This window comes from Pleurodeles waltl, chromosome 10 (assembly GCF_031143425.1).
Source record: "Pleurodeles waltl isolate 20211129_DDA chromosome 10, aPleWal1.hap1.20221129, whole genome shotgun sequence".
NCBI lineage: Eukaryota > Metazoa > Chordata > Amphibia > Caudata > Salamandridae > Pleurodeles > Pleurodeles waltl.
This window is the reverse complement of record NC_090449.1, coordinates 716,224,204-716,251,413: the sequence shown is the minus strand read 5'-3', so window position 1 is coordinate 716,251,413 and position 27,210 is coordinate 716,224,204. Positions and strand designations below refer to the sequence as shown.

Below are 27,210 nucleotides of genomic sequence, written 5' to 3'. Positions count from 1 at the left end.
AATACAGCTGAGATTGCACGTTCCCTGGGGAGGTGAACAGATGTAACCAAGGGTCTCTCCACTGTTGAAGGCGACCTTGCGCCACTTCCGGATGGAGACGCCATTTGTGATCGGCTGTGCATCAACAGCTGAGTTTGTCCGCTCTGGCATTGAGAGAACCTGCCAGATGTTAAACCACCTGGGTGATGCACTGATGTTCCAGCCATTTCCAGAGGCATAGTGCCTCCTGACAAAGGGTCCAGGACCCTACCCAACCCTGTTTGTTGCAGTACACCCCATGGTGCTAGTATTGTACGTGAACACTTGCACTACTTTCCCTTTGAGAGAGGGAAGAAATGTTTTCAAAGCAAGCCTGATCGATCTGAGCTCCAGAAGACTGAGATGGAGCCCAGACTCCGCCGGAGACTAGAGGCCTTTGATCTCCACCTCTCCCATGTGGCTGCCCCAACCCAGAAGCGACGCATCTGTCACTATGGATACATCTGGCTGGGGAAGGGAGAGGGATCTGCCGTGGACCCAATGTGGAATCGAAAGCCACCACTGCAGGCCTTTCGCAGTCCCCTACGAGATCTGGACCATGTCGGAGAGATTCTCCTGATGCTGCGCCCACTGGAACTTCAAGTCCCACTGCAGAGCCCACATATGCCATCTGGCATGTGTCACTAGCATGATGCGGGACCATGAGGCCCAGCAGCCTCAGAGTCAGTCTCACCGAAACCCAAGACAGAGGCTGAAGGATCGTAATCATAGCCTGCATATACTGGACTTGCTTTTCGGGAGGATAAGTCCTAAACTGCACTGTGTCCAAAACAGCTCTGAAGAAAGGGAGTCAGGTGTGACTTTGGCACATTGATAGTGAACCCCAGCGTGTGCAGGAAGTTTGCTGTAGTCTGAAGGTGGGAGACAACTTTCTGGGGCGAGTTTGCCTTCAACAGCCAGTCGTCAGGTAGGGGAAGACTGAGACCCCTAACCTGCGCAAATGAGCTGCAACCACCATCATAACTTTCATGAACACCCGAGGAGTGCTGGTAAGGTCGAAGGGGAGCACGGTAAACTGATAGTGCTCGTGACCTACCACGAATCGCAGGTAATGTCTGTGGGCAGGCAGGATGGGAATGTGCAAATAAACGTCCATCCAGTCTTCTGGGTCTAAGGCAGACAAGACCTGAGCCAGGGTGAGCATTCTGAATTTCTCATTCTTGAGGAAGTAGTTAAGGTCCTGAAGGTCTAGGATAGGACGTAAGCCCTTGTCCTTTTTCAGGGCCAGAAAGTAGTGGGAATAACAACCACAACCTACTTCTGGCACAGGGACCTTCTCTATGTCTCCCTTGGCCACGAGAGCTGCGACTTCCTGGCGGAGAAGTGCCAAATGATCCTCCGGAAGTTGGCTGACTGATGGAGGCACGGCTGGTGGGGCAGATTCGAAGGGGAGGGAATAGCCCTTTCGAACTATCTGCAAAATCCCCCTGTCTGTAGTGAAGGATTCCCAGTGGGGTAGGTGATGGCAAAACCTGCTGCCAACTGGATTGGAGTGAAGGGACGGACTAGGAGGGTTTGGAGGCTGCAGTGGGGGCAGGGGTGGGATTCCACGTCCCCGGCCACGCAGCGGCTGAACAGCATGGGTGGCACGGTGGCTGGGTGGGGGGGCACGTCATTGAGCCCCTTCCATGGCCACGAAAGGGGCGAAAGGCGGGCTGTTGGGGCTGAGGGGCAGCGGAAAGGCCAAGAGACCAAGCCGTAGCCCGGGAGTCCTTGAATCTCTCCAAGGCCGAGTCCGCCTTGTCTCTAAAGAGACGGGAGCCATCAAAGGGCATGTCCATAAGAGACTGTTGGACATCCCCCGAAAAACCAGAAGTGCGCAACCAGGTGTGGCGTCTCAAGGCCACTGTCGTAGCAACCGATCTGCCCAGAGAGTTGGTCATGTCCAGCCGACATCAGATCGTGAACTTTGCGGCATCTCTCCCATCGTTGACAGCTTGGGAGAAAATAGCACGGGCCTCCTCCGAAATCAGCAATAGAATTTGCGCGACCGTATCCCACCGAGAGTGGGTATAGCGGCCCAAAAGGCATGCGGTGTTCACGGACCGCAGCGCTAGACTGGAGGAAGAAAACATCTTCTTCCCAAATGGTTCTAGCCTTTCTGATTCCCTATTCGGGGATGCTGAAGGAAATGTGCCTGAGGAAAAGGAAGACTGGATGACAAGGCTCTCAGGTGTGGGGTGTTGGGACAGGAATTTAGGGTCGTTCCGGGCAGCCCGATGGCGAAGTGCAATAGTCCTGCTCACAGGTTCCCTTGTATTGGGTTTGGACCAAGTACCCAAAAGGACATTATCTGACCTGTATAGTAGGTAGCTCAAGGCAAAGGACCTCAGCCGCACTACTGACCACCATAGCATAAGTCGCTCACTCCACCGTAGCCACGGTAGGAGGAGACAGCATGCCAGCGTCTGGAGAAGTGTCCAGTCCACTGGCCTCACCCAATTCCTGTGCCCAGTCCAAAGATGGGTCATCCTGGTATTCATAGGGGCCAGGGACCCCTCCAATCCTTCCCCGAATTCGTACCCATAAGGAAAAGGGTCCAAATCCGACCTGGGGTGAGTAGGCCCCATCAACGACAGAGGCGGTGTTGGTCGACACCATCCCGACTCTGAGTCGTTGGGGATAAGGATCGGTCACTGACGTCGGGAGCGTCGACAATCGAACCGATGTCGCGGAAGGTCTCAGTGGTATGACTGGTGTCAACACCGGGGAAGGTCTCAGTGGTACGACCGGCATTGGTGCGGATCCATAGGGAACCTCGGTGGCCGGAGCCGAAGCTGCAGAACCTGAAGGAGCCTCATCTGAACCCCTTGGGCCAGAAGGTGCCGTATCAGGGTCAGTCTGCCCAAAAATGAGGCGCATGGCCTCATAAAACTCCTTTACTTGGTTGGGGGTCGCTCCGGCTCCCGGAAATTTGGGGAAGCGCGGAGCGGACCCTGAATCACGCTCCGAAGATGGGGGCCTCAAGCGTCGATGTTCCTCCCGCGTCGCATCAGCCGAGCGACGGGGTGAAGTTGAAGGGCAACAGGACCGCTTTGACTTCTTATTCTTCTTACCTGTGCCTGAAGACTTGGAGGAAGAAGAATGGTGGTGGCTCTGCGAACGGTCTCGAGACCTTCCCCTCAAGTGAGACCGGGACCTACGTGGAGTCGTGCGCCGGAGCATGGGCTGGAGGGACTCGGAGCTTGACTTCGGGTCGTGGTCCAAGCACCACAAACCGACCCGATGCCGATCCGTCCACCAACATCATGCGGTGACAGTCCTCCCACGGTTTGAAACCAGTCTTCTGGGACATCTCAAAACTGTTGAACTCGGTCAAAAAGAGCCCGGGGTAGCTCTCTCTGGATCAGCGCATGGCACGGAAAGATAAGAACTGACGTCACTGTGCTGAGGCAGCATCTATGTACTACTCCCAATGTCATCACAGCGACTACGATGCCAACAACGCCCGCGGATTCGACCAACGTCACCTACTGACATGAAAGGGTATTGCTCGAAGAAAAAATATACGGATCCAGTCTGACACCTGGGGGGAAATTCTAAGGTAAGGAATCTGCAACTAGAAGTCTCTATCAGATGCATGAACACATAAGAGTGTTTGGCTCATAACTTTCAGTAGCTCAATTCACAGTCTTGAACAGTACACATCTTTCTACCAGATCACTATCCCAGGAGAACAGTGTCTCTCACTTCAAAAGCAATTGCCTGCGTTAAATAAGAAATATAAATGAAAGCAGTTCTTGCTATATCAAAATACAGGTAGTGGTATCACAATTAAACATCCAATATGTTTAATGTACTAGCAGAAAGGAGTTATTGTTTTTACAGTTACAGATTTCTTTTACTGCAGAAGGGAAAAATAATATGCTTCATAAACTACCACAAACTACAATGAGAGATAATTTAATATATCAAAGAATTACTGAAACTCCAATTAAAGTATCTATACTACAAGGTGTTGAAGACTAATATTCTCTCCAAAACACACAAAAAAAAACATTAAACACCTTGGTATAAAAGAACAATGTCAACAATGATTGTCTAAAGATACAGGAAGGGCAGCTTTGCAACCTTCCTAATGGATCATGACTGTTGCATACGTACACAGATCTTTCTCTGTATATTTATATAATCGTTCTTTCTCTTCTATCATTTAGCATGGGTTGGTTTTCCAGATTTTCAGGCGGGTTTAACGGTGATACTTCACTTTCTCCAGGTCAAGAATTACCTCAGATTATCTGGCATTTGAGTTTGTGTCACGCACAATTGCCATTTCAGGTTGGCACAGATGAAATCAAATTGTCTGAGGTAGTTAGAGACACATCTCTGTCTGGCCTGAGTTGTGTGTGGTTTTAGTTTGTCCAGGTGAGGATGTTCTATTGGCATGTGTGCCAGAGTTCATAGGTGTGTGAGAAGTGTCAAAGCACCCTTCATGCTGCTTTGAACATACCTGGTAAACAGAGTAATTTTACTGAGTGCAATTTAGATATTTGCCCTTCTTGTACAAAGTCTACTTGGGTTGTGCTGGAAGTGGATTTCTATTGTCTGGTCACCCTGCTATTGTAGATATTGTAATAACTAACAGCAGAGCGCAGGGTTATCTGAGAAACGTCCACTAAAATGTTTAGGATGTATTTTGTATCTAACGTTTCTAGCGGAAATACAGATATATCAAATAGGAACTTAATTTATTTTTTAAAAGAGAACATTTAGAAGTGACTACACAATGCTGTTGAAACAAATATCTTGAAAAGTGGAGCATTCTATGCTCTTGCGTATTGCTGAAACAAGAGAACCATCACGATGCCTGCTGGTAAAATAAAGAACAATTTAATTCTAATGCACATGGGCTTTGCTGTTGAAATTCTTCACAAAGCCTGACAAGCAGATGTTTTGTATCTCCTGGACCATTCCGAATCAATGTTTTATAAGTGTGAAAAAACAGAGCATCAAAGCAGGAGAAACCATCATGAAGTTTCAGCAAAGAAATGTGCTGCAGTGGTTTGACTGGAGATTGAAGATGTGGAGGCTGGGAAGACAGGACATTGGACCAGGAGATGGCCATGCTTTCTCTTGGTTTGGTGGAGACAAAGATGCAGCCATTTTTGTTGCATCTCGGAGCCAAGTTTATACCTGGTGCTGGATGTGAAGCCCACTCAATACTTTCCTGCTCATGCCACAACTTAAGAAGTGAAGAATGGGTGTAAAGTTCTTATGAAAAGATACCAGTGTGATTGTGGCCTGGAAATTAAGGAGTGATAGGGTTAAGGCACTGAAGCAAGCTTGGTTTGTTAAAGTGCTCAAATACTAGTATGGAAGGAGATCCACATAGCCAACGCGCCTTTGTATGGTGCCGGCGTCAAGGGTTTATATCATCAAAAGTCACGAAGTTGTAGAGTAGAAGTTCTTAAAGAACAAACTTAGTCTATTGATGAGTGATCCACTAGTGAGATCGAAACTGGGTATTAGAGCTGTAAATTACATAACGTACCTGAAGCATCTTCTATGTGATCAAGGATATAATTTTTAATTGCAATGAAGAAATTTATAGTCCTACACAGAGATGACTTACTCAAGGAGAAATTGATTAGGATCCACTGGTTAAGGCAATGAAAAAATTAACAGCATATAAGGAAAAAGCGGTGAGATGATTAAAATGCTTTTTGGGAATATGTAGCACAAAGTACAAAAAGTAACACTGTGTGTTGATAGCTGGGTCTGATACCTGTCTTAGTATGTAGGAACTTACACTTGAAGAACAGATTGGCATTTTTTAATGGACAGCATTTTATTGCAAATGCTGCCTCTTGCAACATGCCCATCATGTACTGCAGCGGCTCTACTGGTCAACTAATAACTAAGCAAAACAGAATACAAAGGCAAATTGACCAACTTTTCTGTCAAATTAAAGGGACCAAAATCCGAAGACCAAAATGAAGTTCTGAAGTAAAACAAAATCATTCATAATGAGCATCTGTTCCCTGTATGAATTCTGAGTTATTTTAAAAGAGGTAGAAGCCAAACTTTAAAGGCATTCGGTATCTGAGATATGAAGGCAAGGGGCAGATTTTTTTTTACATGAACACAGTAAGCAAACCTAAAAAGATTACATTTTAAATAATATATAGCGTTCTCTAAAAAAAAAAAAAAAAACTTTTGAGCAATTGAACCTGAAGATATGGATTTCACGTGTTCACTGCTCCTAAGGTGACAGGAACAGGGATACCACGAAGGCGCTCCTGGAATGTCAGAGGGAAACCAGGTGAAGTGTCAATGCCTTTTGTGGGTCTTGAAATGATTACGACATCTCAAAGTAAAGCAGGCCTTTTAAGATTGATGAAACTGGTTGGGTTGGGTTGAGGCAGCATTTAAGAGAATTGCTGCAAAGAGACGAAAAAGCTCCGCTTAAAACGACTGACTGCTATTTGGCACCTGGGATTTTGTGCGGGTCTGAAAATAAAGTGGACAGATGTGAAACCTGTACTATTTAACTTCTTAATACTAGTTTACCCAAACCAGTTGGCGAAGTTATTTGTAGGGGGAGGATGAAATTGCGTAATTTTTTCAATGTGTAGAACATGCAATGGTAGAGAAAAAAAAACACGTGCTATGCTATTATTACTCGATGGTTATCTGTGTGAGGTACACAAAAGCCACACGAGATACCTGCTCTTTGTAAATGGCAATGTCTACCTGAAAAATGTACTTGAGCTTTACCTTCTGGTACAAAAGTCACATATATATTGTTTGGTCACCTGCATGAAATTGTATGCCCCGAGGTACATGAATCTTTTGATACACCTCCCCAATGTATTAGTCGGACAAACGTCTGTGTGGCGTTTTTCACCCAAACAAGTACCCAGTGTACAAAAATTACTTAAGAGAATACAGAAGAACAAAAAACAAGATGATGCAAAAGTCTATAATCCAGATTTACAGAAGACTGGAATCACGTAAAAAACATGCCTGAGCTTATTTATTAACAACCCAGACCACCAGCAAGGAACTGTAAACAAATTAAGGTATTAATGGTTAACTCCCCATATAAGGGTAATAAGCGCTATATAATATTGCAATACAATACACTACCATAGAATGGTTGTGCAAGATGAGGAAGGGAAACCTGGATGTCCCAGTAGTTTGGAAAATATTCAAGAGCCTCCCAACTGAGAACCACAGTGTCAGAAAGTGATAGTTTGACAGGTGATCTGCAACCACTGAGAAATAATTTTGTTTTCTGAATGAAGTTCCCGGCTAGTTGTGGTCACAAAAGGCCAACATCTGCTCACTTACTGACAGACTCATCGAGAAAAAAAACACAACCAGGAAAATTGCCTTCATTATCCCAGATAACGGGCTGAATTCAAGAAAACGTTTAGCATGTGACAACCAGCAGTCTGTGTGCAAATACTGGAGTAAAACTTCTACTGCCAGGAGTACCACATCATCCCAAAGCCCTTACTTTGCAGACACATTTGTTTAGTTATTGATGAGTATACGATTGGCATTTCATAAACATTTTAAGGACACACGTTAATAATGACAGTTCAAGAAAGAAAATTTAGAAATGTTCACACTCACATGCGTAAATAAACATTTGAAGTAATGCATTCTGACGTATGTATATTATTGAAAGCAAATTGCCCTCGTTAATGTCATGCACCTACCCTCCCGGGCTGTGTTTGTACATGAGTCATGAAAGCTGACAACGCCCTTTTTTTTGGGGGGGGGGGGGATCTCTTCACAATGGTCACTGCTTGGCAAATTCAAGAATTAAGAGGGGGCGTTTACCAAGCAATTTATCCCCCTTTATGCAGCAGACTGATAGCCTACAAAATTAAGCTGTCTTTCATGGACCACCGAGAGTGATTTGATTAAGGTCAGAGGGTCATAGGTCAAAGAAAGCTCATTCAATATTGACCTATTGCATGCAAGACTTGGGTCAACGTCCAAAGGGGAAGAGCTTAATAACATTAGGGAGATACTAATCACAGTGGTTATATTTCACATACTCACCCACGGTTGTTCAAAACTGTAAGTTCGTCTCCGTTCATCCACCTCATCTTCTTGTTTCGCTTGTTGAAATTCTTGTCGCAGGCGCTGTATCCGGTCGTGGTTGCTAGGAGTTGATCTATTGCTAAAAGTTTAAGAAAGAAAGTAAATCAGTATGACAAATTTAATACCATTTTAAAGAAACAGTCTATTCAACCATAACCATATATATCTCTCTAACACAAGAACTATCACAGTTTGAAAAGTAAGAAGAAATATATATTTTTTTAAAATAAAATATTTATTTTTGAGCTGAAGAAAATCATAGAATCTTCACATAAATGCATGCTTCGAAGAAGAGCACATCTAAGTTATGAAGAGACCAGTAAAAAAAGAAAATTACAAAAAAACAGATTTCTAGGTTACAGGGTCAAATGATCTGATAGCAGTTCTTGGAGATGATTAACATGTGGAGACTCAGGTCCTATAAAGGTCCCGAGACAGCTGTCAGGTCCCCATTGTTGTTTGTTTCATTAGGAACATATGAGCACCCTGTCAATACATTACGTTTGATGACTTTTCCGATCAATAAAGCCCTGTCATCTCTGGGTTTGGTTTCAGACAACTCTATTAAACTGATCAACCTGATAACAATAGCGGCCAATGCGCATACAAAATTCAATCAGCTATAGCTTTCTTTTAGTGGGAAGGATATGGCTTTTTCAAAGGATCAGCGCGATGTTAAACTAATAAATTTTTTAACATGTTCCACCAGTAGCCTTTCCCTGAACTCGTGATTTCTGTGTAGAACCTAATTAGGCCATTCCCGGCTCTCGAAAGGAAAAAAAACACACACCATCAAAGATCGCCCGACGCTTCTTGCCCAAAGGATTTTTTTGAACCTTTGGCAATGAATACATTTTGATCAAGCGGAGCACAAGACAGGGTTCAAATAATGCTTCTGCAAAAATAAGCTACACAAATTTTGCTAAAACTTAAACGAAAGTTTATGGCCTGCATTGTACAGAACACAGTCATTTAAAATACAGTAAAACAAAAACTGTGAAAAGTAGCTTGGTGGACCACACTTTTCGAAACTCGGTGAAATACTGAATGTATACATTTGTGCTCAAAGGATGGATGCTGTCAATTAACAATAAATAAATGCATTTTAATCCAAGACTTATTTATTAAAGATCACACCGACTTACTCTAGTTATATATTCCTGAAGGTGAGTCTGTACTTATTTTGAGTCCGGCTATTAATGTATGAAGGATATGCGCTTCGACTATCCAGCAAAGCTCTAGAGTCAATTCATCCATTTGTTAAGACTGTTGTGTTTCCCTTGCAGCTCCATCTCCGCAACCTGTGCTCTTTTTCACCTTTGAAAATGTGACAATTCTTTAGGCACACCCAGAGCAATGAACCTGACTATAAACAGAGGCGCATATTCACCTTGAGAAGCACTTCACATCTCTTTGTAGACCTGCGCAGCTCTGACAGGAATTGCACATTAAGAGCTATTTGTCGTACTCCTACGTTGTCGTGGAGTTCATTTCGCCGAGATCACTAGAAACTGCCTTTTTACTAGTTTCCAATAAAACTGGGATGGTGATAAATGTTTAGCAGCCTTAACAGCAAACAGAAGAAGTTGATTTTTAAAAGGCGTTTTTTTTTTGCTTAGAGAAACCCTAGAGATGAGTCATTCTCTAGGAGAAAATGCAAGGTTTTCAGTTTAAAACAGCTTTCTTGCTTTTTTATGGGCGAGCGTAAAGCGCTCCGTCCATTCTGTAATCTCTCTTTCTGCTTCAAACCACGCCCATGCCACGTCAGTCACTTACATTGGTTCGTGGGCTTGTTTCACTTGGAGATGGTTTGGTGAGATGTGGCATTTTAATGTTTGTGAACAAGCATGAGGTGAATACCTTAATCTCCAGAAATGTAGGTTGCACTAACCTTTATCACAGATATACTGAGCAATGGGCGAAGTAGATGAAATGTTATAAGCGCAAAGTCTTGTTCTTCGCGGGGCAAAGTGAGACAAACTCAACTGCTAGAGAAGCACTTATGGGGGGGAGGGAAGCCACAGAGCATCAGGCAACATACAGCAATCACCCAAACCTCACAAGTGTAGCTACATTCTGAAAGAGTCAAAAAGACTGAGAAGCAAGAGCGATCTAGTCCTGGAAATAGGTATGTAAAAAATATCACAAGCCTTAAACCAGCCCTCCTCTCCAGCAGCCGCATCATTACCGAACTCTCTCCCAACAATCAACAGAAAGGACTCTTCACTTTTGGCTCCTTAGAAGTGTCTCAAAACTCATCTGTTTTGTCTTCCTTTGAATACCTAATGACCCATTCCCTTTAAAAAAACACACAATCTCCAACGTGTTATTCCAGAAGTATATAGCTTTTTACCATCATGCAATCCTGTTCAACTTTGTTCTCAGTCATGCACTGTAATTTCCAGTATTCTGTAAAGCAGCTCTGTTCTTCACGGTGAGGGACAAACTCTCATATTGCAGCATTTGAGAGCAATAAAGAATCATGACAGAGATTACCCAAGGCGACGCCTATTTGGGATGTACATCGAGACATTTCACTGAATTGAAATATTATGGTATTAAACATGTGCGAAAACACCCAAGAGGAAGGGATTGAGAATTACAGTTGAGGAGACAATAATCTATCCTCATATTGTTGCTTGGATCCGAACCTCCCTGGGGGCATAATGAAGATGCTGAGTTACATGTACACTTACAGAAGGAAGTGGATTTACCACTGAATGAAATGATGTTAAGCCTAGTTGTTGGAAGAAGCTTCCTCACAAATCAAGAAATGCAATAAGGAATATATAAGGGACGGGACTGGTCAGGATTCCTTTTCATCACAGAACAAATGAACGAGAATTTAATGAATTCATAGTAATTAACAAATGTGGAAGCACAGAAATAGACACCACAGGAGCAATGCTTTGCTCTTAACAAGCAGAGAATGATGAAGAGTTGATCTGAAATCGTTCAAATGTAAAAAAGGATGAATTAAAAAGGACTGGTGGTTTAGCTTTCCCATATATAAATTTCAAAGTACATACAATACTACCACTCATAAGATTGCAAGGCATATGGGTTTGAGAGAGTGCAGGAGCATGATTTACAGTCTCTTATCTGATGGATCTTTTTAAGTTAACTGAGGCACCAAGGGAGTTAATGATAATAAACAATTCAAATTTTGTGAAGCCTGTTTGGCCACACAATGAGAACCAGGAATCAGTGACTGAAGTCAAGTAGTTTTATTTCCAATCAATAATCAGTCCAATATATATGCATGCCATGAAAATGTTAAAAAGATACTAGATCACAGCTGGCAAGCTGACATATCGCAGTTGGTTTAGTCTCATTAAATTAAGGTACAAAGCAATAACAACCACAGCAATGCAGAAATTGAGAATTAGCTAACTATAACTGGTGAATTTCAGTGGTTTTGTACATTTATATTTTCATCTAACTATAACGTCACTTTAACCTTTGTATTTTTCAGTTAATATATATGTGTGAAAATATAAATGTCATTGTCATTATAAATTATGCCATTTGGTGTGTCATGAGTGATGTAATATGCATGCTCATAAGCAGTGCGTGGTAGTATGGTTAGCTCAGTAAACTACACCACGTGAATTTCTGTGGGTTTTTGGTAAGTTTGAAGTGGTATTTTCTTAACTGACAATTTCACCCAGCCCTAACATGACTTTAAATGTTGACTTTCTTAGTAAATTCCTGTGTTTTTATATGTAAAATAAAATCTTATTACCTATAACATAACTAACTTTTGTTTTTTAACAGAATTTCTAAGAGTTTTAAGGCATAATATGATCTCACTTCCATACCCAAGTATAACATCAGTGGCCTGTAGCAGACACGCCTTGCACCCAACAGCACTGGGGGTGGGGCCAACTCCCCCTCTCCCATGCATGTCCAGCCAATGAGATCACTGATCACAATATAAAGGGGGTTCAGTTTAAATATTGCAGGTCTTCTGGGTTTCTGAAGGGGTCACCACATCAATATATAAATGGCAGGCCTATTGGCTTTATCAAGAGCTGACCACATCAATATACAGGGCAAGCCGATTGGCTCTCCGACGAGGTTACCAAATTACATAAAGGCAAACATACTGGCGTTGGCAAGGGGTAACTACATCATTACATGTAGACAGACCCCATCATTATATGAGGCAAACCTACTAGCTTTGTCAAGAGGTAATCATATAGCTATGGTAAACCTATTGGCTTTATCAAGGGGTCATCAGAGCAATATATGAAGGCAAGCCTATGGGGTTTGTAACCAATACACACTGTAGGCCACATAATGCAGCCAAAAAAACAATTATAAGGGGTCCTTGCAAATCTCAGGGGAAGAACAAAAGCTTCAGCTCTGGGAATGCTTAGAAATACCATCAACTTTTCCAGGGGTCACGTTGTATATGAACCAGGAAACATTCTGCTACTTTTAAAAATTATTTCTGGGGGTCTGCTGATGTCTCTGAAGCTCCCCACAACACTTTTGTAACATGATGGTGGTGTCCATGCCCATATTGTGGCACCCCAAAGCAGGAAGATATACGCAGTTAGTCCACAAAGGTCATTAGTGGGTGCCCCTTGCTAGAAGTAGTGAGTAATAAGTGACCGGCTTCGGTCGATCATTTATTTTTTGCCTACATTTTATTTCTTTTTTGGGTGCCCGGTCCACCCAGGATACGGACTATTTCATTGTTGCAGGACGCCGGAGGAGACCAAAGGCCCCCCTCATGACCCTGACTGCCTCCCCCATCTGCAACCCCTGTTCTAAGGGGTATGCGGGGCCAGTACCATTTCTAGTGTGTTCCCACTTGATGGGAGCAACCTTTTTTCATGGCTTCCACCAGAGAGATCAAATCATTCTTCCTCCTCCACATCCTGCAGGCAGGGAACTAAGAACTCACTCTGTACCTTGGAATGGGACCCTGGGACAGCATTGCATCGAGCCCCAAGGATTGGGCCCCTTACACATTATTAAATATAACAGCAGATGCAGTGGACCCTGGGACCTGACCCACACTAGCGGGATTATTAACAAAAAGAGGTATCCCACCTTTTTTTAAACGTTTTTTTCAACTGATCCCGTGAGACAGATGAAAAAACAGAAAGGTTGGAACCAGTGGGACAGCTGTAGAACCTCCCTACAAGGACTAATGGGTCAGGGTATCTCTGCCACGCTTTCTTATTGACTTTTCTAAAAATACTTTCAGAACAGGGGACCACGTCCCTGAGTCCTGTAATGGCCACCACAAAATTTGTATTCATATTGCAGCCAGCCAGAGTGCTCGCTCTGAAAAAGCTTCCTCGGCCAATCAGCTTTCTGCCAAATTTGGTATAATTATGTTTGGCCTTTTGGGCTGTAGCACTGTTCAACATTCCCTGAAACTGAATGAGGAAATTGTGTTTTGAAGACCCACGTTTCCCTTGGTCCCCCATTTTATGGATAACCCCGAAATTCTCCCAGAAGGAGCTGAGATGGATGAACTTTTATTTTGAAAAGTTCTGTCAAGATCTGTCAAACTACGCCAACGTTATTAGCATAACAAAAAACGCTCTTTCTATGGAAAGTCTGTCCTAACTATAATTACACAGTGGCGGCTGCCACCTTGTGATAGATTGCTAGATAGACAGAGCCAAGGGTGCTTCTAGTTATTAGGCATACTTATTTCCCAAATCTCCACTTCTATGCGTTTTCATGGACCTCTAATCCTAATGTACCAGGGGGTTGGAACCAGCATTTACTACAGGTGTGAGAAAAAGAAGTTGAACCAGATGGGATCTTGTTGTTGACAAGGAAGTGAGGGCAGTGACGCTTTTCTCCACCAAACACTTCTGCTCCCACCAGTATGACCACTTCCTGTCGGTAGGCAGGGGAAAGGCCAACAGTTCCCATCCCTTATTTTTCGATTAGGTAATTATTATAGAATACCAAGGCACACTGACATAGTCCACAAAGTCCATATAAATTGTAGGGTGTGAGACATAGTCCGGTACACGTTTTATAGTCGGTTAAGATTCATTCTTCCCAAATTATAAGGAATAACATCATAGGATTTTTTTTTTATCTAATCTCCTCTACAGTGGTCAGTTGTCTTCAAACGTTAGCGAGGGAGTATGGATTTGAATATGCTTTAACATGAAGGCGCTACAGTACATAATTTAGACAATGGTCATGTGTTGCCATCATTGGCATTCAGTGCTAAAATAAGCCAGAATATCCATTGTGTTTGCGCAAGCGGAACACCAGCAATCTACCCGTGTTCTTATAAATGTGTGCTGAACGTAGAAAACGAGTTTTGTATCCTTTTTGTTGTTGTTACACTTCTGATGTCGGTACACCGGCTGGTATATTCAATATTGGCCAGATGATGGTACAGATCATTGGGAGAGTTTCCTGTTTTACATCTATCCGAATTTGCTTATTGGCAAGTTGCTTAGCGCTCTGAAGCAGCTCTTCCGTTAATGTAGAGCTATATAGGTATGCATCAACTCTTATTAAAACCCCAGTTTCAGAAATGAATTGTCAAACCTATCATAAAGTTTCCAATTTGTCAACAGAACTCTATTCCTATTACGTAGATTTTATAGAATATTTTTCAGTGCTTTATCACTGAAAATGTGAGCAATATATGAGGGTTATATAATCAGTCATTGCAGTTACTATTATGAAAAAAAATACGAATACATTATTTGTAAAGCGCTGCGACACACCCGAGGGTTGCTTTGCCCTATATAAAACTACAAATAAAGAAGTATACAAGTGTAGCAAATAAAACTATACATTTCTTTTTGGGCACGGTCCTGAATTAAACACATACAGATATACTGCTTACTTGTAAACTAAAATCCCAGAAAAGATACAAAATGGACATCTCTAAAAATAGAACCTTTTAAAAAGAACGAGGCAGAAGCCAAACTGGGCCTCTGGAGACAGTATTGCAGATGTAGTCACTCCCAGCATTTCAGTTACACTGCCAGCACTTTTGAAACTGAAATGGCGAAAATAAAGTAAATGACACTTATTTTACCCAGAGGGGAAGGCCTTGTTCAAATGCAACGGCTGCTGAAGGTTTCACATTTGCACTTTTGCTGGTTGTCAGTAAATCCAAGTAAATTACACGATGTTGACTCATGAATAAAATCAGTCTCAAACAAGATGTTGGCCATTTCAATGTAAATCCCCCCGAACAGGTCAAATTCATGTAAACCTTGTGGGGAGCAGGAGGCGCTGGTATTAGTCCCCAGTTTAATTCTCACTCCAAGACATGCAGACATGATGAATTAAATATTAAACTCCGCTGCAGTCCTGGGCTCTGCTCCATTAACCTAAGCTCGGTTGCAGACAGCAGCACAGAGGCAACTGCTTTTAAGAAAGCTTTTCCCTCCTGGTGCAGCTTATCCCAGAGGATGGCCCCGCTGTTTATTGAATTTCTGTCAGTCTGCATTTCTTATTCTCTTTTCATTTAAGCTAAACATCAACACATTTTTAACCATGCAGGTGCCAGTGCGGGAAGGGGACTCAGCTTCTGCTTCTAAAGGACAAGGATGGGTTGTGTTGAAGGGCCGTGTGCAGGGAAGGCTGCTTTACTGTAACAGGGAGACGAGCAATGTTGGTCTAAAGGGGGTTTAGCCAGAGGCACGAGCATGGCTTTGGCAAGGAAAAGGAGTAAAACGCCACAGATTAAATGATACGCAAAAAGCATGACTAAGCCAGGACAGAGGTACAGGAAGTAGGGATAAGTTAGAATGACACATTAAAACGGGGGTGTAACATAGGCTCATGTGGCTGGGTTTGGATGCAACCCTCCATAAGGCCCCAATCCTTCAAGAGGGCCCCATTCTGCTTAAGGTCACTGAGTATCTGTGGGATATCAGAGACCTGAGGACTCCGTGTCCCATTCTGCCGTGGGCGTTTTGGGGGGCGGGGCATAATTTTGTGGTACGCCACTGATTACATTCTAAAGTTCGGTGCGTGTCCAGTCAGCACTGTGGTGCTCAAGTGGACAAGGTGAGGTGAAAAAACTGAGCACGTGACGAGTGATTAGGATCAGTGCTTTAAATGGGCTGGTACTGAGTACTGGCACTTTTTTCAGAGGTAGAGTACCTGCACTTCTCAAGAAAAATGTAATACTTCTAGTTGGAGTACCAGCTCTTCTCAGAAACAAAACAGGTACTCTGGGACACAGTACCAGCACTTCTATTTTTCCATTTAAAGCACTGATTAGGATAGAGTTTGTAGGAAAAAACCGCTGGAAATGTGAAATGATTTAACTGCAAGCAAAGAAGTGCATACCTGGCCTTCTCTTTATTTCTGACTCTATTATTAACCCACTCTACCTCCAACCCTCAACCCGAAGCATAAGTGATACCTAATGCAATGCACTACATAAGGCCCAATGGCTGTCCTCGAGAAGAAATGCATCTAGCGCTCTTCAGCCATAATAGGAGGCATCATAAGATACACCAACGTGCTATATTTCATGCATGCAAACTAGCAGAGCACCTTTCGAAGGCTGCAGCATTAACCTGATAGTAATTGCAGCTTCCCCTAATTAACTGGAAAAGAGGTGCATCCTCTAGAGCATAACTCATGTGGAGGGTAACTTTTGGTAAATGTGTTTGTGCTATTCCTGCTCCCCAAAATTGTTCTCAATAAAACCTGTCCTCAACAAATCGAAATATTGCATCTAAGAAAACATACTCACCTTCGAAATTCTGGCCAACTAAGAAAATGTGCAAACACAAGGCTGGCACAGCGCGCTCCAGCGGCAGATATGTTCCAGGTGTGGCGACAAGGTAAGGGCGCTGGTCTAGGGCTGCCTGGTGTCTCCCATCCTGCAGCATCAGAATGCTTTGTGCGCTCTGCTTCAACTTCTAGCAGCATCTTTCCTCTAGCAAGTCTTTAACCCAGGGCTGCAGCCTTATAAATGGGCCACTTGCATAATTTATTAAATCATTTTCTCAACCCAATCACCTGCTATTAAAACCTTATTTAAGTGAAAGCCATTATGTTTACAGGCACCGTTTAACAAGTGCAGCAAAACCAATTAGGCCGCATTAAGTTCACTTTCCGAGGTGTAAATTTCATTTGAGTGGGAGCTGGAAGGAAAAGCATCAATGAGATGTTCTTGTGCTAGTGACGTCCCGGCTGCTTTTCGATACAAACTGCAAATTATTGAATCCTCTGAACTGGGCTCCGTTTACTGTTTTATTCACGAAAATAGCGATTCCAGCAGAAACACAGTAACATTGCGTTAAACCAGGTTATTTGCAGCAAACTAGCTATCTGGAGAGCAGGCAAGAGTTACTGGTGACAAAGGGGACAATGCACTGAAAGTATATTGCATGCACACAGTACACCCAGACAGTAGTTTGTCCAGGATCACACCAGTTGTAATTCAATGCTAGGATTAGAACTCTAACCTCTGGGCATTAAAGTCAGCAAATAACCCATAAGATTTCATCTCCTCCACGCACTTAGATATACAAAAAATCATTTACGAGAGCGAAATGCTAATCTTGATTTTAGAATTGATAGACTTTTAACTTGCGAATGGATTTGGAAATACAGAAATACATTCAGTATGGTGAGATTTCTGAAGTTACAAATTCATGGTTAAAAGACGTTTCTATCAGAAAAAAGTGAGAATCCAAAAACATGATGTTTTGTAGGTATCTAGGAAATCATGCAAATGGACTTCTGTTGATACACAGGTTTGTGGGTATTCACAGAACTTTTGCAGGTAGTAGCCCGCTCGATAAAAATAGGAACAGGACCAAGAAAAACAAAGCCCAGTGATAGTCAATGGTTGCGGTACAGCGGGACTAAGGCACAATTTGAGGCTTACTGTAGAGGAGTGCGGGTTGAATACACCAACTAGGTTCTTCCAGGTCAAAGATTTTACATTCTGACTCAGTTCTTTAAATCCCGATCCACCACACAAGCACAATTCCAAATTCCCTCAGGACCACCTCGGAGGCACTTAGAGACTCACAGGGTGTCAGGCAGAGGTCAACAACCAGTCCGTGTTCAGGTGCTACTGGCCAGCTGGATACTTACAGGAAAGGCTTCTTGCAGCTTCTACCCTTGTAGCTTGACCAGGAGATCAGCCTTCTGACCCTTGGCGACCACTTCTTTGTACTAGGTACAAGAGGAAGAATGTCCAATCATTCAGGACTCCTCTCAGGTCACAGACAGTAAGTCCAATCCTCTCCTATTCTTCCTCAAGTCCAAGAGTGTTAAGAGCTGGATGCCTGGAGTTGCCACACTTATGTCTGACATGAGCTAGTGAGTGAGAATAACTCCTGGACACACCCTGCCCAGTGAAGTAAAAACTCCCAAGGCCTAACGTACCAATTTTGGGAATTTTCAATATAGCAAAAATCTTTGGCCACACCAAACATGGGCTCTGAAGGCTGGAAGCATATGTGGGGAGTGTACTATGTTATTCCTAGTATATTCCCACATCTAACATCAAAATCGAGTTTGAAGCAGTCACTGGACCTGCAATAAACCCAGAGACAGAAGTCAGTAGGACAAAGCAGAGTCCTTCAGCAACCAGAAAGTGGATACACAAGAATCGTCTTGGCATCTTGGTTTCTTCCTGAGTTTTATGTGTAAACCGCAGCAGAAATGTCAAGCAGGATTTGACATCCAGCAGCGTTTGACAGTGTAATGTAAAAAACAGACCAACAGCGATTGAAGCCTCTTTGGTGGGGGGATTAGGGGTTGAGGAATGGGGAAGAAACAACCCTGCACAGGTGATAGCTAATGTTTGCCTGCGAGAGGGGAGACCTCTCTGAAGGTAATCGAGTTCTTGGGCCCAACCCTGCTGATCATCCTGTCAAAGGAACAACAACACCTCCCCACACCCAGGCTTTTGTTCTCTGCTCTGAGAACAGTTTTATTCCTCAACAGGGCTGGGGAACTCAGAGAGCTGCAGGTATAGGCTAATGCAAATTAGCCTTCAGGGAATACAGGAAAGGAAAAGCTAACATTCTAAAAGTAAATTTTCCTTAACAACAATTAAAAAATCAACTTTGTCATTAATTTAGATTTTAATAATTATCTTTGAAAAAAAATACTTGAAGTATTTCGCTGGCCAGTCCCATTCCCAAGATATAGTATTAGGACTTTTAATCTGTATTGTGTTTTTTCACATAAGACAGCTAGGCTTACCACACTGAAAAAACGCTTTTAGGTGGTAGTCACTGTAAGGGCATGTTAAAATTACATTTCTCCATGTCCTACTTTTAAATGCCATGCACCATTCCTTGTGGATGACAAAACCTACATAGGGTGATGCTTTAATACTTAAAATGGTTGTTTTGTTCTGTCAGAATGGTTTATTTTAACAGGTCAAACTACAATTTGTACACTACTACAGTCAGGCCGCACAGGGGAGGCCTCATGCCATGTCTGCACAGTTATAGTAGTGGATGGCACAACAGGTGCTGCAGTTCACAAGTAAAACAACTTACATGCCCTAGGTATATCTTGCACAGTATACTAGCAACTTATAGCTAAGTTAAATATGCCAATTAGGAGTGTACCAATTGCATCATGCTGTAATGAGGAGCAAAGGCACCCTTACTACTGGTTAATAGGGGTAGAATGCACAGTTCTAAAGCCATAAAAATATAGGGTCCTGCAAAATGCAAAAAAGTTCAAGGTGACCTTGCAGAAGAGGCAGATTTCCTATATCCTGTAATTAAGTTTTATGGGGAAATGGGTTTCTTCATCTGGAAAATATACTTACATATCACAAACCTAAAAACAATTGAAAGTGGTAATGTACATTTGAGTATTTATGCAAAGTGTTCACCTTGCTTCAAATGTAGTATGTGTATTTTTCCCTGGAGTACACTTAAGCAGTATTACATTTGTGCAGGTGGTAGGCAGCTGCACTCAGTTGTTGGGGACGAGCATTCACTTTTCATTATTAGAGTTAGACCAAGAGCAATACAGCAAAAGGCAGAAGACGGAAAACAAAGATAGGAATTAGTATCAAAGGTAGAAACCAGTGTTAAAAAAGAACCTGCTAGGTGAAATAAAGAGAGAGGTGTAAGGTAGTAAATGGATAGTAGGTGAAGGTATGTGTGGGAATGAGAACTAACTAGCTTTGGTATTCAGCAGCACTGGTACAAGGAATCAGGAGAGGCTAAATCATTTTTTATTAACAAATGAGGCACTGCTCCTGGGAGTTAAGGTAAAACCCATAAATGCACTTGATTTTTCTCCACATGCCAGAATAATCAAATAGGAGTGATTACGACTTTTTCAGTGAAGACTACTAGACAGAGTATTTGCTGCCTGTTTTGAGTCTATCGTGGCTTTTCCAAGAAATTAGAGGGGTTGGGAGCCTTCTCAAAACTTAGCATTGGTTGGCTTTCCTGTCACTGTCATTTGCCTATTTCTTATTCACATCCAAGCTTGTCAATCTTGGTTTGTCGCTCCCATGGGGCACTGCCTCATTATCATTCTCTTGTGTGGGTGGCATCTCTGCTACCAGTGCTTGCTTTTCAAGCACTATTTTTTCTTTTGTGTTGAGCACTCCATTAGAATGCACATGTTTTCAAGCTGTCTCCCTCGTGGACTTCTCTCCTACACTCATGTACTTTCCCCTTCTCTGCTGTGCTAGTGCAGGTCCTTCCATCCATTGCTTCCACCCACCTCTGTCTGCAGTCTCTCTCCCCGTTGTTTCCCCCAAACCACACCCTCTGTGTTACTTTGCCCAATCTTTGTGCCTCTTTCGAAACACCCTACTGACCTCCCTGTGCTGTTTGGCCATCTGCCTCCCCACACCCCTGTTGCTTTGACCACATCTGCTTTATAAAAACCAAAACCGCTTTTGCAAGTTTTATTTTCTAATTTACTTTTTAGTTACCGATTCGACTTGGATCAGTAACAAAAAGGAAAAAAAAAAAAGTGCCACTTACAAAATGACTATAGTAGCTGTTTCAAAGGCTGTTTAAAATTGTATTTTTAAACTTTAGCGATGCTGCATGGCAATGGAATACTGCAGAGCTTGGCTAAAAACCACTGACATAGCCAATTGGTCACAGATGTGAGACCTACTGGCTTTGCTAAGCTCGTTTAACTTAGCCTGTGTGAATTGGGTCACTGGTGCTTTCAGGCTCAAACCATCCCCAATCAAAACTATTACAAAAGATGCACAGCTCAGAAACGGTATTGTCAATTACAACTTTCTTTGTGATAAGCTTTGTTAGTTATTTACGGCTCTAGTAAAAGTCAACACTCCTAAGTAAAACACCTAGGATGTGTGACAAAAGCGAGCAGTAGGAACTGCTACTACCCATCGCTCCCTCACGGTCTGTGATTCTCTGCAGGCAATAGCTCACACGCAACCCCTGAAGAGCATGTCCATCAGCTCACTCGCGCCATTCTATTCACTACCAGGAGTAAATGAATGGAGGTTTTGTGGAATAGGCAGCAAGAGACTGCTGGTATAGGTAAGGCACAGGAGGTACCGAAACGCTATCCAAGTGCCCCAATAACCCACACTGGAATAGAAGACAGCCAAAAAAGAATATGGGTGGGAAGGGTGAGAAGAAAGGAAAAAGAAGGATGTAAGAAAGAGGACATTTGCAAAACAATGAGATTATCTTCAGATACGCGGTACAATGGTGAAATGTTTCTGGTCAAACTCAGGACATGGAGAAATCTTTGGCCGTTTACTGCACACAGAAGGTACAGATTCGTGCTGCGCAAAGAACATGTGGAGGATAAATAAGGGCCATGTTGAATCATATTAGAGGCTTGTAGTGGACTAACTACTGGCCTTTTAAAACCTTGTTTAAGGAACTAGAGACTCAAATTGACAAGTAAAGATGATCCAACATGGAATATTGCTGAAGGGAAAAATGTTTATGTCCTGATCATGGTGGAAAATCAAAGCATTTTGTATGTTCAAACACAGAAAACTCCAGGATCTTCTGGCACAAACAATTTATATTAAGCCTTGTCCTTCACATAGATCCATGTGAATCTACCTCTCTGTGACATCTCCATAACATATATCAGCATAGTACTTTTGAGTAACATTGAGTGACTTTTTGCTCACAGGGATACCCAGGCAACTTTCCTCAGACTGTGTAGAATATCACATGCTAAGGTTGTTGGTAATTGAAGTCTGTTGCATTACCACTGCACAAATCAGATATCCTTTCAGATAGTCAGCAACAGGTAAATTTGACATGAACACAAAAGATGAGAACGGGGAAGGTTAAGCCACATCTTTTGTAGGTTGTGTAACTTTTCGTCTTAGGTATAATCACAGGCTATTTCTGCTTCACTAATTTTTGTTACTGGCACCAAACGACAAGGATAATGCATCTTACTAGCATTAAAATAGAATTTCCAATACATTTGTAAAATGTATACCCATGCAGCCTTCGCATTGTTGTGAATAATTTACCGGAAATTCATAATACATAAGCTTCTATGACCTTAAAGACATACTGAAACAGCATTTCACTCCAGCCAAAAGACAGGTTTGACGGCCCCCTACACAACACTGCGCTCTTCCTAACTTTCCAGAACGGTTCTCTATTAAAACCTAAATGTCAGGACTGAATGTTGGCCATTGTTTAATCATCTCGCTTTGAAACACACAACTGCAAAAAAGCTGCCATGAGAAGCGCAGTATGTTTGAAACATGTATTTTACAAAACCATAATTTAGAAAATCTGTGCAAATGGAAATGCTCCAGCCATCTTCCCAGACAGCTGCATAGTCGTCCCACACCTGAAATTAGTCTACCTTATGTACAGAATGCTAATGACACAGCACAGGAAGAGGAAACGATTTCTTTGAAAATTAGCCAACGGGACTGCGCGCAGTAACGGCCACGTTCACGGTAGGCGTGCGCCAACTGAGGGCGGTGGGGTAATTTAGGCATTTTGAAATTAGCTATAGCAAGGTAAGTAATTGTACAGCAAGGCTTGTTCCAATTTTTGCCGACTATGTACTTGCCTCGAACAAGATTCTGAAACTGCTTTCAAAAGGTATAATCTTCTATAATCATTTTTGGTGTTCAAAGCAATTACTGTTCAGAGGGAAAACCATGGCTCAGAACAACGGCAATACGTCCCAGCGGGCCAGCCAGTTTATAAACTTTGACCTTTCCTACCAGGCAGTTATTGACCAGGTGGGCAGAGGACAGTGTAACAATTAACTACAATAACCCAGGCCTTAGCTACATCCTGAGCCACTGAGCCATTCTTCATGTGTTGTACACACTCTTGGGGGAAGAAAGTATAGAAGAAAATCTTGTGGCAGATATGTTTTTAACTATTTATTGGTCAAAAGCTTAAGGGCGTTAAGTTGTGTTGTATCACAAAAACTTATAAATTATAGTTTTTAATGTAATTTTATTCCCTTTTTAAGGGACTTTGGCCTCGTCTTATGTATTTAATTTCTGTGTTGTGAAATAACACTGCAAGTCTTTTTGCTGTAAAATCTGTTTTACAAAAAATAAAGATGCAGCCCAGTAATGAAGGATGCCATTCAGAAACTGGCAAAATAATAAAAAGCATTCTATAAGTATTGTTTTTCTCTAAAGAGAACAATGTATGATAGTGGCACTGTGTCTGTCGTAAATTTTCGCATTATTAAAAAAGGGCCGATTGTGTTTGACAGCATCACAGATCAAAGGCAGTTTTGTTTTCTGCAGCCTAATTCAAGATTCATGCAACACAAAATATGATTTGACAGGTTGTGCAAACATTTCTCAATGTTTCCACTGGTACTACAGTAATAGAATATCTGATTTGCAGCTCAGCTATCAAATCTAGTAGCATTTGTGGTCAAGCTGTCAAAAGTATCTAGAAACAGATCACAAGGGCAGTTACTATATAGTAGACACGTATGACGTCCATCTTACAATAACGTGTAAACAATGCTTAATGAGACTCATACAAGGCCACAAAACAAACTAGTGAGGCGAGCCTTTAGTGGACAAGAGCAGAGTATGTGTGCTTGTGGTGTGAACTTGTCTGCATAAACATATGCACACTTCTAGTCCTTTGAGAGAATTAACATTTTCATAGAATATAAAGAAAGGGTTGATTCTGTATAGACTGACATATTATAGCTGATAAATACCTACAGTAGTACAATTCTGCATTAAAGCAAGAGCAATATTGTACATGCATAACTTCGTCACGATTTATTTAAACAATTATTTGCATCGGAGTGCTCTTTTAGTTTCTATAAAATCATTGTTCTTATCCTGAAAATCACCGACGAGCTGTGTGACATCAGCTCGCACTTGCTCACCCAGTGCCTACATCATTCTTAAACCAGGCTTAAGGGATTGAGCTCCACAAATGGGCCACACACAGGGTATTTGTTGAAAAAACTGCGAATGTGTCAAATAACCTGCATATTGAGTCTGTCTGTGTATGCAACCTGGTTGTGTATTTGCAACGATCCGTATTATACTGGTTATACTACCATACGTAACGTGTGCGAATTTCCTGACGTGGCCCAGGACCGGGCTTGCAGCTTCCTAGCATGACCCAGCAGAATCTCTGGGCCCTTTGGTACAACACATGTCAAAACGCTACAGGTTGTTTATTCAAAATATATCCACAATTACCAAATACTCATGTCACAGTGTTCAACCAGGTTATAGTTAACAGTAACATGCGACACCCTCCACCTGGCATTTATGAATTCAATCTGAGGCATAAGAAACATAATATTAAATGTATTCATTTCTCTTAACAATTGTTTTCTGTGAAAACACCCATCAAGCAAATTATTATCCATGCACTAAGGCCTTTGCATCTAATGATGATTATTGTATTTCTTGGAGTAAAAAAGAAAATATCAAAGATTGAGTTGAATTGTTTATTGGTGGCATCTGATTAACTCCAAGATTTCACGCCCTACATTTGCCTACATGTAAAATCCCCCAGATTTGCCACAGTCCCTATCTAACGTTCACATTATTGCAAAGTAAAATGCATATTCTCGACAACCACAAAGTATTTCTGTGCTTATTCACCATTAGCACATAAATTAAACATGAGCAAAAAGCGTCATTATAGAGAGCACAATCATGTTCCTGATTCACACAATCAGGTATGGTGGTTTGGCCCATGTAAACACATTTACTCAGATTTTAACTTTCCCAAGTGTGGAGAATGTATTAACTGTGAGTAAATTTTCTCAGCGATCCTACTAGTTTGTAGATATTAAAAAATCTTTTGCAGGTAAGTTTCCATCTGGAAAACAGTTGAAAATTCATTCAGGCAAAGTTGTTTTAGGGTGGTAAAAGGGGAGTGAGGACCACAGTAGGCAGGAGTGTATGAAGCTTTTCTTCATGCAGAAAAAAGGAAATACAAGTTAAACAGTGCAAATCAACTTGAGTATGCCACTTAAGAAGCTACTACAAATGTTGGCTTGCTTTGTTTCTGTAGTTGGAAAATGGTACACATTTGTTTACTGGTGGAAATCTGGGACTTGGGACAAGCAGTTGGGAGAGGCATCACTTAGGTACACTTGAGCGATGCTCCCTTTGACAAGTGTGTAACTACAAGGGGCATCGCCCCTGTCCCAGATTAGAGGCCACAAACCCATTGTAATAGGGTTCTCAGATGATCATTGCCACTCAGGTAGGACTTAAGTGTGGTGTTCTTATTTGTTTCCACCCATAAAATAGGTTAGATGAGATTCTGTTAAAGACATAAATAGAGATCCATAGCCCTTATGAATGCCCCAGGCAAATACAGGCTCTGAGTGAGTGCAGAAATATGTTGCCTGTTTTAATGACTAGCTGAGCCATTACACTCCTGCTTACCATCTACTTTTATTTTTAACCATGCCAGTGGATACCCCCTTTAAAGGTAAAATTACTGGTAGTCCACTAGGTATTTTTGGTGACCTGTATTTCAGCATTATCCAGAAAACTTCATCTAAGAACTCCCTCTGGTAGGACCGAACCAAGAGGTTGAGTCTGCCCTGGTAGCATTGTCCTACCAGGGTTGGGAAAGGTGGTCTATGATGAAGCATGACACTATTAAGCGTGTGAGACCACCTCTTCCGAAATGTAGGAATTCCTGCTATTCCTATCAATATAATATTGGTTGTGGAACTAATAATATTGTTTGGGTCAAGTCTTTGTGAGCGTACCCGCAACAAATAAGTTGTTTTCCCTTCCACATCTTTTGTGTGTACTGGAAATCTGGGACTACCATAGCTTTTCAGTACTACAGCTGAATATCTTTGAGCACTGCAACAAAAGACAATAATGAGTCAAATGAATGAGCAAAAAAATGAAAGCAAACTCTGCAGGTCCTTTGTGAATGGAGCTCCAAGTTGGAATTACCCTGCCCGTAAGTGTCAAATTTAGTCCATAAATAGAACTGATATCAAGTCATAGTCAGCTTTATTCGACTAACATAAAAGCAACCATAACAGCGGAAACACCAATAAATCCACTTTTCACATCATAGAATTGATATCAATTGTGTGCGAAAAACATTTATAGAAGAACATTTTAATTTAATATTTTGTTGTGTTTATTCTATTCCAACAGTAGCACTTTTTGCACAGGACAGCCTAGATATTATTGGAATCTGCTTAGCTCTCCTTGACATTTCAATTTTCTCTCATTAGTCAGAAGTATGTAGCACTGGACTGACAAACTGGCTGCAGGCTTTTATGAAGGCTGTTGTGGCCCTTGGTACCTTACATTCCAGGCCTACGCTACAGGAGCTTGACTTCGTGTGTGCATGACACTTATTGGTCAGAGCTCTCTGGTCAGCTTACCATATTTTTCTATCACACCTTGTGGATGGCAACATTTTCCAGCAGGGGAAAAAACATGATGGGGCAGAAAGCTAGAGAGGGAGTGTAACCCATTGTGGGGTAATTTCCATTGGTCACTTGAAAGCCTTTTGAAACCCCACAACACCATACGTTTGATTTCTTAATATAATATAAAACGTAAAGCTGTTACAGAATCCTTGAACGCTACCATCAGCTAAAGAAATGACAGGAGATCTGGTACTTCAATTTGCAAGCTTCCTATACAGCTCAAGCAGCAGTATTTTCTAACTCAAGCTTCTTCAA

At 42.1% G+C, this 27,210-nt stretch overlaps 1 protein-coding gene across 10 annotated transcripts in view; it reads right to left on the bottom strand.

Moving 5' to 3' along the window:
* PARD3 (par-3 family cell polarity regulator) overlaps positions 1 to 27,210 on the bottom strand; it is a 1,239,520-nt gene that overhangs the window by 46,376 nt on the left and 1,165,934 nt on the right. For all 10 annotated transcript variants that reach the window (XM_069211229.1, XM_069211227.1, XM_069211231.1 and 7 more), the window contains one exon: positions 8,056 to 8,176. In XM_069211229.1, coding sequence (XP_069067330.1) covers positions 8,056 to 8,176 — 121 coding nt within the window. The remainder of the gene's footprint in view (positions 1 to 8,055; positions 8,177 to 27,210) is intronic.